The sequence below is a fragment of the Tachyglossus aculeatus genome, chromosome 4 (genome assembly GCF_015852505.1).
Source record: "Tachyglossus aculeatus isolate mTacAcu1 chromosome 4, mTacAcu1.pri, whole genome shotgun sequence".
NCBI classification, from domain to species: domain Eukaryota; kingdom Metazoa; phylum Chordata; class Mammalia; order Monotremata; family Tachyglossidae; genus Tachyglossus; species Tachyglossus aculeatus.
The window spans coordinates 44,794,695-44,811,342 of record NC_052069.1 but is presented as its reverse complement, the minus strand read 5'-3'; the positions used below and the strand labels follow the sequence as shown (position 1 = coordinate 44,811,342).

Genomic DNA, 16,648 nt, shown 5'->3' with positions numbered 1-16,648 from the left:
TCTGTCAGATTTGGGATTGTGCTTGTGCTGATTGTACTTTTCCTTCTCTGCCTCATGATTCTCCCAAACATTCTGCTCCAAAGGAGCAGCTCCTTTCTTGATCGCCGTGTCCCGCTGCCCTGTCTGTCCCAGCTGTCTTCCAGTTGCGAGCCGAGTTCAATTCAATTCAATTCATTCGTATTTATTGAGCGCTTACTGTGTGCAGAGCACTATACTAAGTGCTTGGGAAGTACAAGTTGGCAACATATAGAGATGGTCCCTACCCAGCAGTAGGCTCACAGTCTAGAAGAACAGAGAACAAAACAAAACATATTAACAAAATAAAATAAATAGAATAAATATGTACAAATAAAATAAATAGAGTAATAAATACGTACAAACATATACATTCATTCATTCATTCAATCGTATTTATTGAGCGCTTACTGTGTGCAGAGCACTGTACTAAGCGCTTGGGAAGTAAAAGTTGGAAACATCTAGAGACGGTCCCTACCCAACAGCGGGCTCACAGTCTAGAATGGGGAGACGGACAACAAAACAAAACATTAACAAAATAAAATAAATACAATAAATATGTACAAGTAAAATAAATAAATAGATTAATAATGGTACTTTCCAAGCGCTTAGTCCAGCGCTCTGCACCCAGTCGGCGCTCAATAAATCCGACCGAATGTGTACAGGTGCTGTGGGGAGGGGAAGGAGGGGTATTGTTGCCTTTTGTATTTGAAAACAGGGCTATGGGTAGTGAAGGATTTGGCTGAAACTATCGGTACGGACTGTGGAGTCTTGACCATTTTTTAACCAGATGAGTGTTTTCCTGTTGGTCTGTGAGATTTGGGATTGTGCTTGTGCTGATTGTACTTTTCCTTCTCTGGCTCATGATTCTCCCAAACATTCTGCTCAAAAGGAGCAGCTCCTTTCTTGATCGCTGTGTCCCGCTGCCCTGTCTGTCCCAGTTGCGAGCCGAGTTCAATTCAATTCAATTCAATCGTATTTATTGAGCGCTTACTGTGTGCAGAGCACTATACTAAGTGCTTGGGAAGTACAAGTTGGCAACATATAGAGACGGTCCCTACCCAGCAGTAGGCTCACAGTCTAGAAGAACAGAGAACAAAACAAAACATATTAACAAAATAAAATAAATAGAATAAATATGTACAAATAAAATAGAGTAATAAATACGTACAAACATATACATATATACAGGTGCCGTGGGGAGGGGAAGGAGGGATATTGTTGCCTTTTGTATTTGAAAACAGGGCTATGGGTAGTGAAGGATTTGGCTGAAAGTATCAGTACAGACTGTGGAGTCTTGACCATTTTTTAACCAGATGAGTGTTTTCCTGTTGGTCTGTCAGATTTGGGATTGTGCTTGTGCTGATTGTACTTTTCCTTTTCTGGCTCATGATTCTCCCAAACATTCTGCTCCAAAGGAGCAGCTCCTTTCTTGATCGCTGTGTCCCACTGCCCTGTCTGTCCCAGCTGTCTCCCAGTTGCGAGCCGAGTTCAATTCAGTTCAATTCAATCGTATTTATTAAGCGCTTACTGTGTGCAGAGCACTATACTAAGCACTTGGGAAGTACAAGTTGGCAACATGTAGAGACGGTCCCTACCCAACAGTGGGCTCACAGCCTAGAAGGGGGACACAGAGAACAAAACAAAACATATTAACAAAATAAAATAAATAGAATAAATATGTACAAATAAAATAGAGTAATAAATACGTACAAACATATACAGATATACAGGTGCCATGGGGAGGGGAAGGAGGGATATTGTTGCCTTTTGTATTTGAAAACAGGGCTATGGGTAGTGAAGGATTTGGCTGAAACTATCAGTACAGACTGTGGAGTCTTGACCATTTTTTAACCAAATGAGTGTTTTCCTGTTGGTCTGTCAGATTTGGGATTGTGCTTGTGCTGGTTGTACTTTTCCTTCTCTGGCTCATGATTCTCCCAAACATTCTGCTCCAAAGGAGCAGCTCCTTTCTTGATCGCCGTGTCCTGCTGCCCTGGTCTCCCAGTTGCGAGCCCAGTTGCAACATTGTCATCTGAGGCTTTGTGTTACTGTGTCCACAGGATGTTTTCCCCTTTTTAATGGTATTTGTTCAGCGTGTATGCTATGTGCCAGGCACTGGGCTAGGTAATCCCCATTTTACTGGTGGGGGAAACTGAGAAGTAAAGCGATGGGCCCACGGTCATCATCATCATCATCAATCGTATTTATTGAGCGCTTACTATGTGCAGAGCACTGTACTGAGCGCTTGGGAAGTACAAATTGGCAACATATAGAGACAGTCCCTACCCAACAGTGGGCTCACAGTCTAAAAATCTCATGGTCTAAAAGTCTCACGGTCACGCAGCAGACAAGTGGAAGAGCCAGAATTGGAACCCAGGTCCTCTGAATCCCAGGCCCATGTTCTTCCCATTAATAATGCTAGTAATAATAATATTTATGGTATTTGTTAAGCGCTCGCTATATGCCAGGCACTGTTTTAAGCGCTGGGGTAGGTACAAATAAGTGGGTTGGACACCGTCACTTTCTCACATGGGGCTCACATTCTTTATCCCCATTTTACAGATGAGGGAACTGAGACACAGAGAAGTGAAGTGACGTACCCCAGGTCACACAGCAATCAATCAATCAGTTGTATTTATTGAGCGCTTACTGTGTGCAGGGCACTGTACTAAGTGCTTGGGAAGTACAAGTTGGCAGCATATACAGACAGTCCCTACACAAGAGTGGGCTTACAGTCTAGAAGGGGCACAGCAGACACGGGGCAGAGCCGGGATTAGAACCCATGACCTTCCCACTCCCAGGCCCATGCTCTGTCCACTAGGCCATGCAGCTTCTACAAATAAATGATGGTGTTTGTTAAGCGCTTACTCTGTGTCAGGCTAAGCCCTGGGGCAGGTACAACCTCATCATGTTGAACACAATCACAATCTTAATTTCCATTTTACAGATGAGATAACCGAGGCTCTGAAAAGTTAAGTGACTTAAGGTCACACAGCAGACAAATGGCAGAGCTGGGATTAGAACCCATGACCTTCTAACTCCCGGGCCAGTGCTCTATCCACTAGGCCACACTGCTTCCTTTACCTAGTTTCAGTTCACATGGGTTCAAATCCCACCTCTGCCAGTTGTCAGCTTTGTGACTTTAGGCATTCATTCATTCAATCGTATTTATTGAGCACTTACTGTGTGCAGAGCACTGTACTAAGCGCTTGGGAAGTACAAGTTGGCAACATACAGAGACGGTCCCTACCCAGCAGTGGGCTCACAGTCTAGAAAAAGTCACTTAACTTCTCTGGGCCTCAGTTCCCTCATCTGTGAAATGGGGATTAAGACTGTGAGCCCTACGAGGGACAACCTGATTGCCTTGTAACCTCCCCAGCGCCTTGAACAGTGATTTGCACATAGTAAGCGCTTAATAAATGCCGTCATTATTATTATTCACCATCTAGCAGCTGTTTAGATTTCTTAATGATAATAATAATAATGGCATTTATTAAGTGCTTACTTTGTGCAAAGCACTGTTCTAAGTGCTAGGGAGGTTACAAGGAGATCAGGTTGTCCCACCGGGGGCTCACAGTCTCCATCCCCATTTTACAGATGAGGGAACTGAGGCACAGAGAAGTGAAGTGACTTGCCCAAAGTCACACAGCTGACAATTGGCAGAGCCGGGATTCGATATAAAACTGGAAACAAAGCATCAACCTTAAGGCAGATATTTTGCCAGCCTGCAAAATCTTTATAAATATACATCTCTAGACGTCTTTATAAGCAGCGTGGCTCAGTGGAAAGAGTCCAGGCTTTGGAGTCAGAGGTCAAGGGTTCAAATCCCGGCTCCGCCACTTGTCAGCTGTGTGACTTTGGGCAAGTCACTTCACTTCTCTGGGCCTCAGTTCCCTCATCTGTCAAATGGGGATGAAGACTGTGAGCCCCCCGTGGGACAACCTGATCACCTTGTATCCTCCCCAGCGCTTAGAACAGTGCGTTGCACATAGTAAGCGCTTAATAAATGCCATTATTATTATTATTATTATTATAAATGGCACAGATCAAACTGCTCAGTGTATGATGTACCATCTCTAGCTTTTAACTTTAGCTTTTAATGCTTCTTCTTACTGTCGTCCATCGAAGCCGGGGTGAGGTGAGGAGAGCTGCAGTAATAAATGACGGAGAATCAGGACTATGTTATTTGTTGTCCTAATTTGCCACTGGAATGGAGTCTCCGATGGTAATGAAAAACAGCATTGCCCAGTGGAAAGAGCACCAGCCTGGGAGTCAGAGGACCTGGGTTCTAATCCCAGCTCCATCTCGGTGTCTGCTGTGTGACCTTGGGGAAGTCACTTCCCTGTGCCTCAGTTACCTCATCTGTAAAATGGGGATTGAAGCTGGACAGCCCCATGTGGCTGTGTCCAACCTGATTATCTCATCTTTACCCCAGCTCTTTGTACAGTATCTTACCTAGTAAGCACATAACAAATACAATTAAAAAGACAAGGGATTCATTTGTTCAATCTCTCATCCTATCCCGACTGGATTACTGCATCAGCCTCCTCTCTGATCTCCCATCCTCCTGTCTCTCCCCACTTCAGTCTATACTTCACACTGCTACACCTCCTCCAGGAGGCCTTCCCAGACTGAGCCCCCTCCTTCCTCTCCCCCTCCCCCCGCCTTACCTCCTTCCCCTCCCCACAGCATCTGTATATATGTATATATGTTTGTACGGATTTATTACTCTCTTTTACTTGTACATATTTATTCTATTCATTTTATTTTGTTAATATGTTTTGTGTTGTTGTCTGTCTCCCCCTTCTAGACTGTGAGCCCGTTGTTGGGTAGGGACCGTCTCTAGATGTTGCCGACTTATACTTCCCAAGCGCTTAGTACAGTGCTCTGCACACAGTAAGCGCTCCATAAATATGATTGATTGATTGATTGATTGTTCCAGGCTAGAGGCAGGATATGGGCTAGGGGTTGGCGGCGCTCCATAAATACGATTGAATGAATGAATGAATTTGTTCAAGCCGATCCTTTACTCGATTGTTTTATTTTATAGTAATCTGTAGCGCTAGGTGGATTCAGCAAAACAAGTTGCAATCATAATTTTATGTATGTCTGATAATGTAGAATTTTAGGTTACCTGTTTTTGTTTTTAATGTGTTTTTGAGAGCAGGGATTGTGTCTAACGGTTTTTTCTCCTGTGTACAATGTTCTGCATGGTAGGCACTAAGTGAATCCTCAGTTTGGGAGTGTTACATTTTTTTTCTTAAAATTGTTACTCATTTTGCTTAAATTGTTACTCCTTATTTAGGCACCTTTATGGCTTTGCTTAACAAAAAAGCAGCTGGTTGTGTCACAGTGCAGTAGAGGGTAAGGAAAGATGCAAAGAAAAAGGGTGCAGAAATGGGATCCTTTAGAATAGAGATTTTTCTGTTGGGGATCCCCTGGGGGCACTTCAGTCAATCAGTCAATGGTATTTTTTGAGGCCTGATGATGTGCAGCGTGGCTCAGTGGAAAGAGCCCGGGCTTTGGAGGCAGAGGTCGTGGGTTCGAATCCCGGCTCCGCCAACTGTCAGCTGTTTGACCTTGGGCAAGTCACTTCACTTCTCTGTGCCTCAGTTCCCTCGTCTGTAAAATGGGGATTAAGACTGTGATCCCCACGTGGGACAACCTGATCACCTTGTATCCCCCCAGTGCTTAGAACAGTGCTTTGCACATAGTAAGCGCTTAACAAATGCCATCATTATTATTATTATTATTATGTGCAGATCATTCATTCATTCAGTCGTATTTATTGAGCGCTTACTGTGTGCAAGGTACTGTACTAAGCACTTGGGAAAGTACAACACAACAATAAACAGTGACATTCCCTGCCCATAGCAAGCTTACAGTCTTGTGGGGGGAGACAGACATCAATTCAAATAAATAAAATTACAGACAAGCACGTAAGTTCTGTGGGGTTGGGATGGGGGGAAGATCAAAGGGAGGAAGGCAGGTCGACGCAGAAGGAAGTGAGAGATGAGGAAAAGCGGGTCTTAGTCTGGGAAGACGTTTTGGCAGAGTTGTGCCTTCAGTAGGCTTTGAAGGGGAGAGTACTTGTCTCTCAGATTTGAGGAGGGAGGGTGTTCCTGTATATATGTATATCAGCTGTATATATGTATATCACCTGTATCATCGTCATCAATCGTATTTATTGAGCGCTTACTGTGTGCAGAGCACTGTGCTAACCGCTTGGGAAGTACAAGTTCGCAACATATAGAGAAGGTCCCTACCCAACAGTGGGCTCACAGTCTAAAAGAGATGGGAAAGGAGGAGGGAAGGAGATGGGAAAGGAGGAGGGATGGAGATGGGAACAGAGGAGGGAAGGAGATGGGAAAGGAGGAGGGAAGGAGATGAGAAAGGAGGAGGGAAGGAGATGGGAAAGGAAGAGGAAAGGAGATGGGAAAGGAGGAGGGAAGGAGATGGGAAAGGAGGAGGGAAGGAGATGGGAAAGGAGGAGGGAAGGAGATGGGAAAGGAGGAGGGAAGGAGATGTATGTATATATGTTTGTACATATTTATTACTCTATTTTACCTGTACATATCTATTCTATTTATTTTATTTTGTTAGTATGTTTGGTTTTGTTCTCCGTCTCCCCCTTTTAGACTGTGAGCCCACTGTTGGGTAGGGACTGTCTCTATATGTTGCCAACTTGTACTTCCCAAGCGCTTAGTCCAGTGCTCAGCACACAGTAAGCGCTCAATAAATACGATTGACTGATTGATTGATTGTTCCAGGCTAGAGGCAGGATATGGGCTAAGGGTCGGCGGCGAGGCAGGCGAGATTGAGGCACAGTGAGAAGGTTGGCATTAGAGGAGTGAAGTATTTGGGCCGGGTTGTTGAAGGAGAGAAGCAAAGTGAGGTAGGAGGGGGAAGGTGATGGAGTGCTTTAAAGCCAATCCTGAGGAGTTTTTGTTTGATATGGAGGTGGATAAGAATAATAATAATAATAATAACAATAATAATGGCATTTATTAAGCGCTTACTATGTGCAAAGCACTGTTCTAAGCGCTGGGGGATACAAGGTAATCAGGTTGTCCCACTGGGGGCTCACAGGCTCCATCCCCATTTTACAGATGAGGGAACTGATGCCCGGAGAAGTGAAGTGGCTTGCCCAAAGTCACCCAGCTGACAGTTGGCGGAGCCGGGATTTGAACCCCTGACCTCTGACTCCAAAGCCCAGGCTCTTTCCACTGAGCCACGCTGCTTCCACTGGAGACTTTTGAGGAGGGAAGTGACATGTCCCGAATGTTTATGTAGATAGATGATCCGGGCAGCGGAGTGAAGTGTGGACTGGAGTGGGGAAAGGCTGCTCTAGAGCACTGTTCTAAGCGCTTGGGAGAGTCCAGTACAAAAGATTTAGCAGACGCTTGCCCTGCGTCAGAGGGGCTTGGGCCTTCCTGCCACTGCCTAACTGTACTAGACTCCCCAGTGGGTCAGGAACCCCAGAGGAAGCAAAAAAGACTGTGACGTTGCACGCGGGGCTGGGCAGAGGGGGTCAGGACGCTTCAAGGAAAATCATGAGGTCACAGAGTTAATTCTTTTAGCTTCACTTTCTTTTTTAGGCCCTGCTGAGAGCTCACCTCCTCCAGGAGGCCTTCCCAGACTGAGCCCCTTCCTTCCTCTCCCCCTCATCCCCCTCTCCATCCCCCCCCATCTTACCTCCTTCCCTTCCCCACAGCACCTGTATATATGTATATATGTTTGTACATATTTATTACTCTATTTATTTTACTTGTACATATCTATTGTATTTATTTTATTTTGTTAGTATGTTTGGTTTTTTTTTTCTCTCTCTCCCCCTTTTAGACTGTGAGCCCAATGTTGGGTAGGGACTGTCTCTATATGTTGCCAATTTGTACTTCCCAAGCGCTTAGTACAGTGCTCTGCACATAGGAAGCGCTCAATAAATATGATTGATTGATTGATTTTTTAAAGAGCTTAATGCTCTAAGGTAAGTTGTAGAGAAATGGTGAACAGTCTACTGTTCTTCCCAAGAAGCGTAATGCAAAACATTGAACTTTGGGATAAGAATTGTTCACTAAAAGAAGAACACAGAGAAGAGAAGCAGAGAAGCAGCGTAGCTCAGTGGAAAGAGCCCGGGCTTTGGAGTCAGAGGTCATGGGTTCAAATCCCGGGTCTGCCATTTGTCAGCTATGTGACTTTGGGCAAGTCACTTAACTTCTCTGGGCCTCAGTTCCCTCATCTGTAAAATGGGGATTAATGTGAGCCCCCCGTGGGACAACCTGAGCATCTTGTAACCTCCCCAGCTCTTAGAACAGTGCTTTGCACATAGCAAGCGCTTAATAAATGCCATCATCATCATCATCATTAAAAGGATGCCTTTATCTTAAGCACTCAAATACCATTGATTTGAGAAATGCAAAGTTACGGTTTAAAGACAGCTACGTTGAGCAACATTTCAGGATGCTATCAGAGCGAAGTGTATAAAAATTAGAGGAAAATAGAATGAAGACTCTATCCCTCCTTCAACAGGGAACGTCTAAATCTCTTAACTTCATTATTTTTTCTATCTAGACTAGAAACCGCTTACAGGCAGGGAATGTGTCCACCACCTTCCAAACACTTAGCACAGACTCTGCACACAGTAAGTGCTCAATAAATACCATTCATTGATTGATTTGACGCAGCCAAATGGATCGGAGTGCAGCTTTCGATGATCTAAGGGTGAAGACCTGGGAAAGAAAGAATTGACTTAGGGGATCTTTATAATAGATGACAGGGCTGTAAGAGTAGATAGAATAATGCCAACGCACTGCCGTTTTACTTTAAGCACCTGTATATATGTATATATGTTTGTACATATTTTTTACTCTATTTATTTATTTTATTTGTACATATCTATTCTATTTATTTTATTTTGTTAGTGTGTTTGGTTTTGTTCTCTGTCTCCCCCTTTTAGACTGTGAGCCCACTGTTGCGTAGGGACTGTCTCTATATGTTGCCAATTTGTACTTCCCAAGTGCTTAGTACAGTGCTCTGCACATAGTAATCGCTCAATAAATACGATTGATTGATTGATTGATTGCTTAAGGACTCACCCACCGCACCAGAGGTTGAAGACCGGGATTCTCTTCCTGCTTTTTGCCACTGACTTGTAGCGTGAGGCCGGGCAAATCAGTTTCCGCCCCAGCGACCACATCTATTAATTTGATGTTGATCATAATAGTAAACACCTAAACTTCACAGCAATATCGTGACTCTGCGTGGAAGCTGACGGTTGAAAAAAGAGCCGGCCCGTCCCCGAGATAGGTGCTTAATTCAAAAATCCATAGGTATTTTATCAGAGCTGCGCTAAGCGTACTCGAAGCAGGTGGGTGGAGAAAGGGAAGGGAAATCTAAGTGGGCCCAGACCACCTCCCGGAATCCGGAGCGAAACAAGCTGAGAGGGCCCGGGAACCAGGGTGGGAGGGAAAATGCAGGCCGAGTGAAAACCGGTGTGAAAGAAGAGCAGGACCGAAAGGCCGAGTGAAAGCCGGTATGAAAGAAGAGCCGGACCGAAAGGGCTGCAGCCGGGCAGGTGGAGAGGGGAGAAAGCAAGGATTTTCAGCTGGCTGTGAGTTCTTTGTGGGCTTCAGCAAAGTTTGATTTCTAACCGTTACCAGTAGTACTAGTAATGAGGTCATTTTTCCCCACTGCTTAGATTCATTCCCCTGAGTATTCAATCAATCAATCAATCAGTCAATCGTATTTATTGAGCGCTTATTGTGTGCAGAGCACTGTACTACGCGCTTGGGAAGTACAAGTCGGCAACACATAGAGACGGTCCCTACCCAACAGCGGGGTCACAGTCTAGAAGGGGGAGGCAGAGAACAAAACACACTAACAAAATAAAATAAATAGAATAGATATCATCATCAATCGTATTTATTGAGCACTTACTATGCGCAGAGCACTGTACTAAGCGCTTGGGAAGTACAAATTGGCAACATAGAGAGGCAGTCCCTACCCAACAGTGGGCTCACAGATAAATAAATAGAGTAAGAAATATGTACAAACATATATACATATATACAGGTGCTGTGGGGAAGGGAAGGAGGTAAAATGGGGGGGATGGAGAGGGGGACGAGGGGGAGAGGAAGGAAGGGGCTCAGTCTGGGAAGGCCTCCTAGTATTCCACCCATCTCTTCTCCTTCCCCTCCCCCCGGATTGTGGATCAAACCCCAAAAACAACATCACTTCTTGTTACCGTTTTTCACTGTTGTGATGTACTTAATTTATAATAATAGTAATAATTGTGGAAGGTTCCAGGCACTTTTCTAAGCGCTGTGGTGGATACCTGATCACCTTGTGTCTACCCCAGTTCTTAGAACAGTGCTTGGCACACACTAAGCACTTAACAAATGCCACAATTATGAATATTATCCCAAGCAAATTTGGTTGGACACAGTCTCTGCCCAAACGTGGGGCTCAATCTCAAAACCCTGTTTTACAGATGAAGTAACTGAGGCCCAGAGAATTGAAGTGATTTGCCCAATGTCACACAACAGACCACTGGTGAAGCCAGGATTAGAATCCGTGACCTTCTGACCCTCAGACCCGGGCTCTGGCATTCTATTTATTTTATTTTGTTAGTATGTTTGGTTTTGTTCTCTGTCTCCCCCTTTTAGACTGTGAGTCCACTGTTGGGTAGGGACTGTCTCTATATGTTGCCAACTTGTACTTTCCAAGCGCTCAATACAGTGCTCTGCATTCAGTCATTCATTCAATTGTATTTATTGAGCGCTTACTGTGTGCAGAGCACTGTACTAAGCGCTTGGAAAGTACAAGTTGGAGTGTCTAGAGACGGTCCCTACCCGACGGTGGGCTCACAGTCTAGAAGGTGGTAGATGTGTCATTCATTCAATCGCATTTAGTGAGCGCTTACTGTATGCAGAGCACTGTACTAAGCGCTTGGGAAGTCCAAGTTGGCAACATCTAGAGACGGTCCCTACCCAACAGCGGGCTCACAGTCTAGAAGGGGTAGACCGACGACAAAAGAAAACATATTAACAAAATAAAATAAATAGAATAAATATGTACAAGTAAAATAAAGTAATTCATTCATTCAATCGTATTGAGCGCTTACTGTGTGCATAGCACTGTACTAAGCACTTGGGAAGTACAAGTTGGCAACATATAGAGACGGTCCCTACCCAACGGTGGGCTCACAGTCTAGAAGGGGGAGATGTGTCTAACGATAAGCATTTAGGAGGGGATGGGGAGGAGGGGAGGAAGAAGGGGCCTCAGTCTGGGAAGGCCTCCTGGAGGAGGTGAGCTCTCGGTAGGGCCTTGAAGGGAGGAAGAGAGCCTGGCGGATATGTAGAGGGAGGGCATTCCAGGCCAGGGGAAGGACGTGAGCTGAGGGTCTACGGCGGGACAGGCGAGAATGAGGCACGGTGAGGAGGTTTGCGGTGGCAGAGGAGTGGAGGGTGCGGGCTGGGCTGGAGAAGGACAGAAGGGAGGAGAGGTAGGAGGGGGAGAGGTATTGGACACAAGCGCTCAATAAATACGATTGATTGATTGATTAGCGTGCTCTGTATTCATTCATTCAATCGTATTTATTGAGCGCTTACTGTGTGCAGAGCACTGTACTAAGCGCTTGGGAAGTACAAGTTGGCAACATATAGAGACGGTCCCTACCCAACAGCGGGCTCACAAAGCGTGTAATAAATTATATTGATCAATCAATCATATTTATTGAGCGCTTACTGAGTGCAGAGCACTGTACTAAGCGCTTGGGAAGTACAAGTTGGCAACATATAGAGACAGTTCCTACCCAACAGTGGGCTCACAGTCTAGATTGATTGTTTAAAACACTCAATAGGTGCAATCAGATTCTTAAAAGCAGTTTTTAATTTTTATAAAATACGAATTTTAGCATATCCATTGTACTGGTAACGTATTTGGGTACACTGGTTGAGATAAGCTGATAAGCAGAGAACGGAGTGAAACTGTGAAAGTCTGTATAAGGTGGAGCAACACCACCACCGAATCACAGTCTTTTAGACTGTGAGCCCACTGCTGGGTAGGGACTGTCTCTATATGTTGCCAACTTGTGCTTCCCAAGCGCTTAGTACAGTGCTCTGCACACAGTAAGCTCTCAATAAATACGATTGATTGATTGATTGAATCGTGAACCTCTCTGAATTTGTTATTCTTAGTAAACTTGGACTGAGAAAAATCTGCTCTTGATTGATAGGAAGCAGAGTTGCCTAGTGGAAAGACTGTGGAAATGGGAGTCCAGAGACATAGGTTTGAATCACACCTTGATGCTGTGTGCTGTTGGGCTAGTGACTTAACCTCTCTGGGTCTCACCCTTGTTAATGGGATTAAGAGAGATTGTGAACCCTGTTTGGTACAGGGACTGAGTCCAAGCTCATTATCTTGCGTCTTTCCCAATGGTTAGCATGGAGTAAGCACTGAATAAAACTAGAGCAATCATAGAAATCATTAAAATAAAAAAAGGCGTTCGGGAAATGCATGTTTTGACTTCTATATATACTATATATCAATCAGTCATATTTATTGAGCGCTTACTGTGTGCAGAGCACTGTACTAAGCACTTGGGAAGTACAAGTTGGCAACATATAGAGACGGTCCCTACCCAACAGTGGGCTCACAATCTAGAAGGGGGAGACAGAACAAAACCAAACATTTTGACAAAATGAAATAAATAGAATAGATATGTACAAGTAAAATAAATAAATATATACAAACGTATATACATATATACAGGTGCTGTGGGGAAGGGAAGGAGGTAAGACGGGGGATGGAGAACGGGGGGTGTATATATACTACACATATATATATACATATTTACACACACACACCTACCTGCTGTCAATACTTCCTATAGCTTTTCTCTTGGCAATTCTGTTTTGAAATTTAGTCCCCACTGAAATTTATACTAAACAGATGTCTGCACTGGTAAATGAAACTCTAACATTGAGCATGTAATAAGTAAAAACTTGTTAGCAGCTTTAATGAGTGTTGAATCACAGCAAAAGGAAACTGCTGGTTATTTCCCACCACAAAAATATATTCATTTTTGAAGTTACCATGTGACAAGAATGCATACTAATACACGGCGTTTCAGACTAACAAATTTCCTGTTTCTAGAGATTCACCGTTTTAAGTTAGGCTCATGGTGTTGATTAGCATAGATTAATGACTAATTGGGTCTTGTTGGGGAGAAAAGGAGGAAGAAAAGAGGGGAGGTAAATGAATATCACTGTATTGAAATTTAGAAGGAGCTGTTGTTTTAATGGGAAAAGTCTGGCGGATAGAGTCCAGTTCGTCCTGTTGTGCACTCCAGGCCGAGAATTAAGCTTGACTTACCCCAAATGGTTTTCCTACGTGGCTTTCGGAAAAGATTTATGCTGTGACTGTTTACTTTATGGCCTTGTAGATAAAAATCAGAGTCTGTCCATTAATTTTCATTACACATCAAATTATACAAATCCTTTATCCTTTCAATCCCTAATTGAAAATTTTTTCTATTGCTTTAAATAAGAGGAAACTCCACGTGGAGTAAAACTGTTATAGTTTTTCCTCCATTCGAAACTAGTTCCGTGAAAACTGTAAGACACCCCCCCCCCCCCCCCCCCCCCCACCACCAAGGGCCATCCTCAGAAAGAAAGAAAATCCCATGAGTAACTGTAAAGATGGAAAGCATTTTGAGCTGAAAAAAATCTCCGTAAAATCAGTCTTGAATTTTTTTCCCATCCCACAGAACACCACCCTCCTCACTGGTCTGCCTTTCTCCAGACCCTGTGCCCACTCCGGGATCATCATCATCCAGAAAGATCAACCAGAACACCTCTGTCCTCCTCAAAACTCTCTCATAGTTATCCATCTCCTTCCCACATCAAGGGAAAATTCCTTGCTATTGCCTTCAAGCGTCTCTGCCGCCTCACTCCATCTTGACTGTCGACTCTCCTCACCAGTACTCTGCAGCTTTTTATCGTTATTATGGTTATTATCAGCCGTACCACTTGTCAATCTTTGTTCCATTTCAAGCCCATCTCCTAACTGTACCTCATTCTGTTCTTGCCCCCCATCTGACCACTTGCCTGACCCCTCATCCTGCTCTCCTCCAATTCTGGGACTCACGTCTCCCCACAAATGCACTGGGCCCCGGTCTTTTTCACCTTCAGAGGCCTCCTCAAATCCCATCTTCTCCAGTAAGTCTGCCACAAATCATTATCCACACCCAGAATCATATCAACCCATTTTTTTTCTTTAATGGTATTTGTTAAGCACTTACTAGGTGCCGGACGCAATACTAAGCACTGACATAGGTACAAGCTAATCAGGTTAGACACAGTCCCTGTCCCATGTTGGGCCCGGAGTCTTAATCCCCATTTTACAGGTGAGGTAACCGAGGCACAGTGAAGTAACTCTCCCAGGGTCACAAAGCAGAGGATTGGCAGGGCTGAGATTAGGTCCTTCTGGCTCCCAAGCTCGTGCTGTATCTGCTAGGCCAACTTGCTTCTCTGACAACCCATCAGTTGTCTCTAACACTAATGTCTCTATTTCTCCCACCCCCCTAATACAGTGCTGTGCACACAGTAAGCGCTCAGTAAATAGAATAAATGTGCCTATATTCCAATTGGGCAGGGAACGAGAAGCAGTGAGGCCTAGCAGAGGGAACATAGGCCTGAGGTGTGCAGATGGGGGAATATCTCACTCTGCTGCCGCTGTTTGAGTCCTTACCTGCTCCCGTAAACAGTTATCCGGGGCCGCACTCGACCCAGAGAGACTCTCACAATCACTGGCATCTTCCCCCGACCGTCAGTTTTCCTTTTTACCCTAGACTTGCCTTCCTCAAAAAATCCCGTATTGAGAAAAACTCCCATTTTAGCCTTGCCCCCGTGTCCAGCACAAGAAAGCGTGTGCACACTTTCTTCCAACACCAGAGGAGAAGGAGCCTGGCCTGCTGGTGGATAGAGCACGGGACTGGGAGACAGAAGGGCCTGGGTTCTGATACCAATCAATCAATCAATCAATCGTATTTATTGAGCGCTTACAGTGTGCAGAGCAGATGGTAATGATGGCATTTGTTAAGTGCCTACTATGTGTCAGGCACTGAACTAAGCGCTGGGGTGGATAGAAGCAAATTGAGTTGGACACGGTCCCTGTCCCATGTTGGGCTCCCAATCTCAATCCCCATTTTACAGATGAGGTAACTGAGGCAAAGAGAAGTGAATTCATTCATTCATTCATTCAATCATGTTTATTGAGCGCTTACTGTGTGCAGAGCACTGTACTAAGCGCTTGGGAAGTGCCAGTTGGCAACATATAGAGACAGTCCCTACCCAGCAGTGGGCTCACAGTCTAAGAGGGGGAGACACAGAACAAAACATACTAACAAAATAAAAATAAACAATAAATAACAAAATAAAATAAATAGAATAGATATGTACAAGTAAAATAAATAAATAGAGTGATAAATATGTACAAACATATATACAGGTGCTGTGGGGAAGGGAAGGATGTAAGTTGAGGGGGATGGAGAGGGGGACGAGGGGGAGAGGAAGGAAGGGGCTCAGTCTGGGAAGGCCTCCCACCAGCTCTGCCACTTAATAATAATAATAATAATGGCATTTTTTAAGTGCTTACTGTGTGCGAAGCGCTGTTCTAAGCGCCGGGGGGATACAAGGTGATCAGGTTGTCCCACGTGGGGCTCACAGTCTTCATCCCCATTTTACATCCCCACTTGTCTGCTGTGGGACCTTGAGCGAATGCCTTTACCTTCTCTATGCCTCAGTTATCTCATCTGTAAAGTGGGCAACTAGGACCGTGAGCCCTGGGTGGGACGTGGACCGGGACCGACCCGATTTTGTTGTCTTACGCTGGCGAGTCGTGTCAGACGCTTAGCGACGCCACAGACACATCCCTCCCACTTCCATCTGCAATCGGTTCCAGTAGAGTGGAATCATATGGGAAGCAGCATGGCGTAGTGGATGGGACTTGTACTTCCCAAGCGCTTAGTACAGTGCTCTGCACACAGTAAGCGCTCAATAACTACGATTGATTGATTGATTGAACATGGGCTTGGGAGTTGGAGGCTCATGGCTTCTAATCCTGGCTCTGCCGCTTGTCTGCTGGGTGACCTTGGCCAAGTTTCTTCACTTCTCTGGGCCTGTTACCTCGTCTTCTAGCCTGTGAGCCCACTAGGTGACGTGGGCTAATGTATATATGTTTGTACATATTTATTACTCTATTTTACTTGTACATATCTATTCTATTTATTTTATTCTGTTAATATGTTTTGTTTTGTTCTCTGTCTCCCCCTTCTAGACTGTGAGCCCACTGTTGGGTAGGGACCGTCTCTATATGTTGCCAACTTGTACTTCCCAAGCGCTTAGTACAGTGCTCTGCACGCAGTAAGCGCTCAATAAATACGATTGAATGAATGAATCTGTAAAATGAGTCTGTGAGCACCAAGTGAGACAGGGACTGTGTCCAATCCGATTTGCTTGTATTCTCCTCAGCGCCTAGTACGGTGTCTGGCACATAGTAAGCATTTAACAAGTACCATTATTATAGAATTTTCTTGGTAAAAATACAGACGTGGTTTACCGTTGCCTCC

The 16,648-nt window shown here is 44.6% G+C and overlaps 1 protein-coding gene across 1 annotated transcript in view; it reads left to right on the top strand.

Annotated features, from left to right (window-relative positions):
• The first annotated feature begins 9,552 nt into the window (after nt 1–9,552).
• Nucleotides 9,553–16,648, top strand: part of ZNF644 (zinc finger protein 644) — a 54,767-nt gene continuing 47,671 nt past the window's right edge. Inside the window, exons 1-3 of the mRNA XM_038745617.1 lie at nt 9,553–9,628; nt 13,370–13,474; nt 14,786–14,846. Of these exons, the coding sequence (XP_038601545.1) occupies nt 9,553–9,628; nt 13,370–13,474; nt 14,786–14,846 (242 nt within the window). The remainder of the gene's footprint in view (nt 9,629–13,369; nt 13,475–14,785; nt 14,847–16,648) is intronic.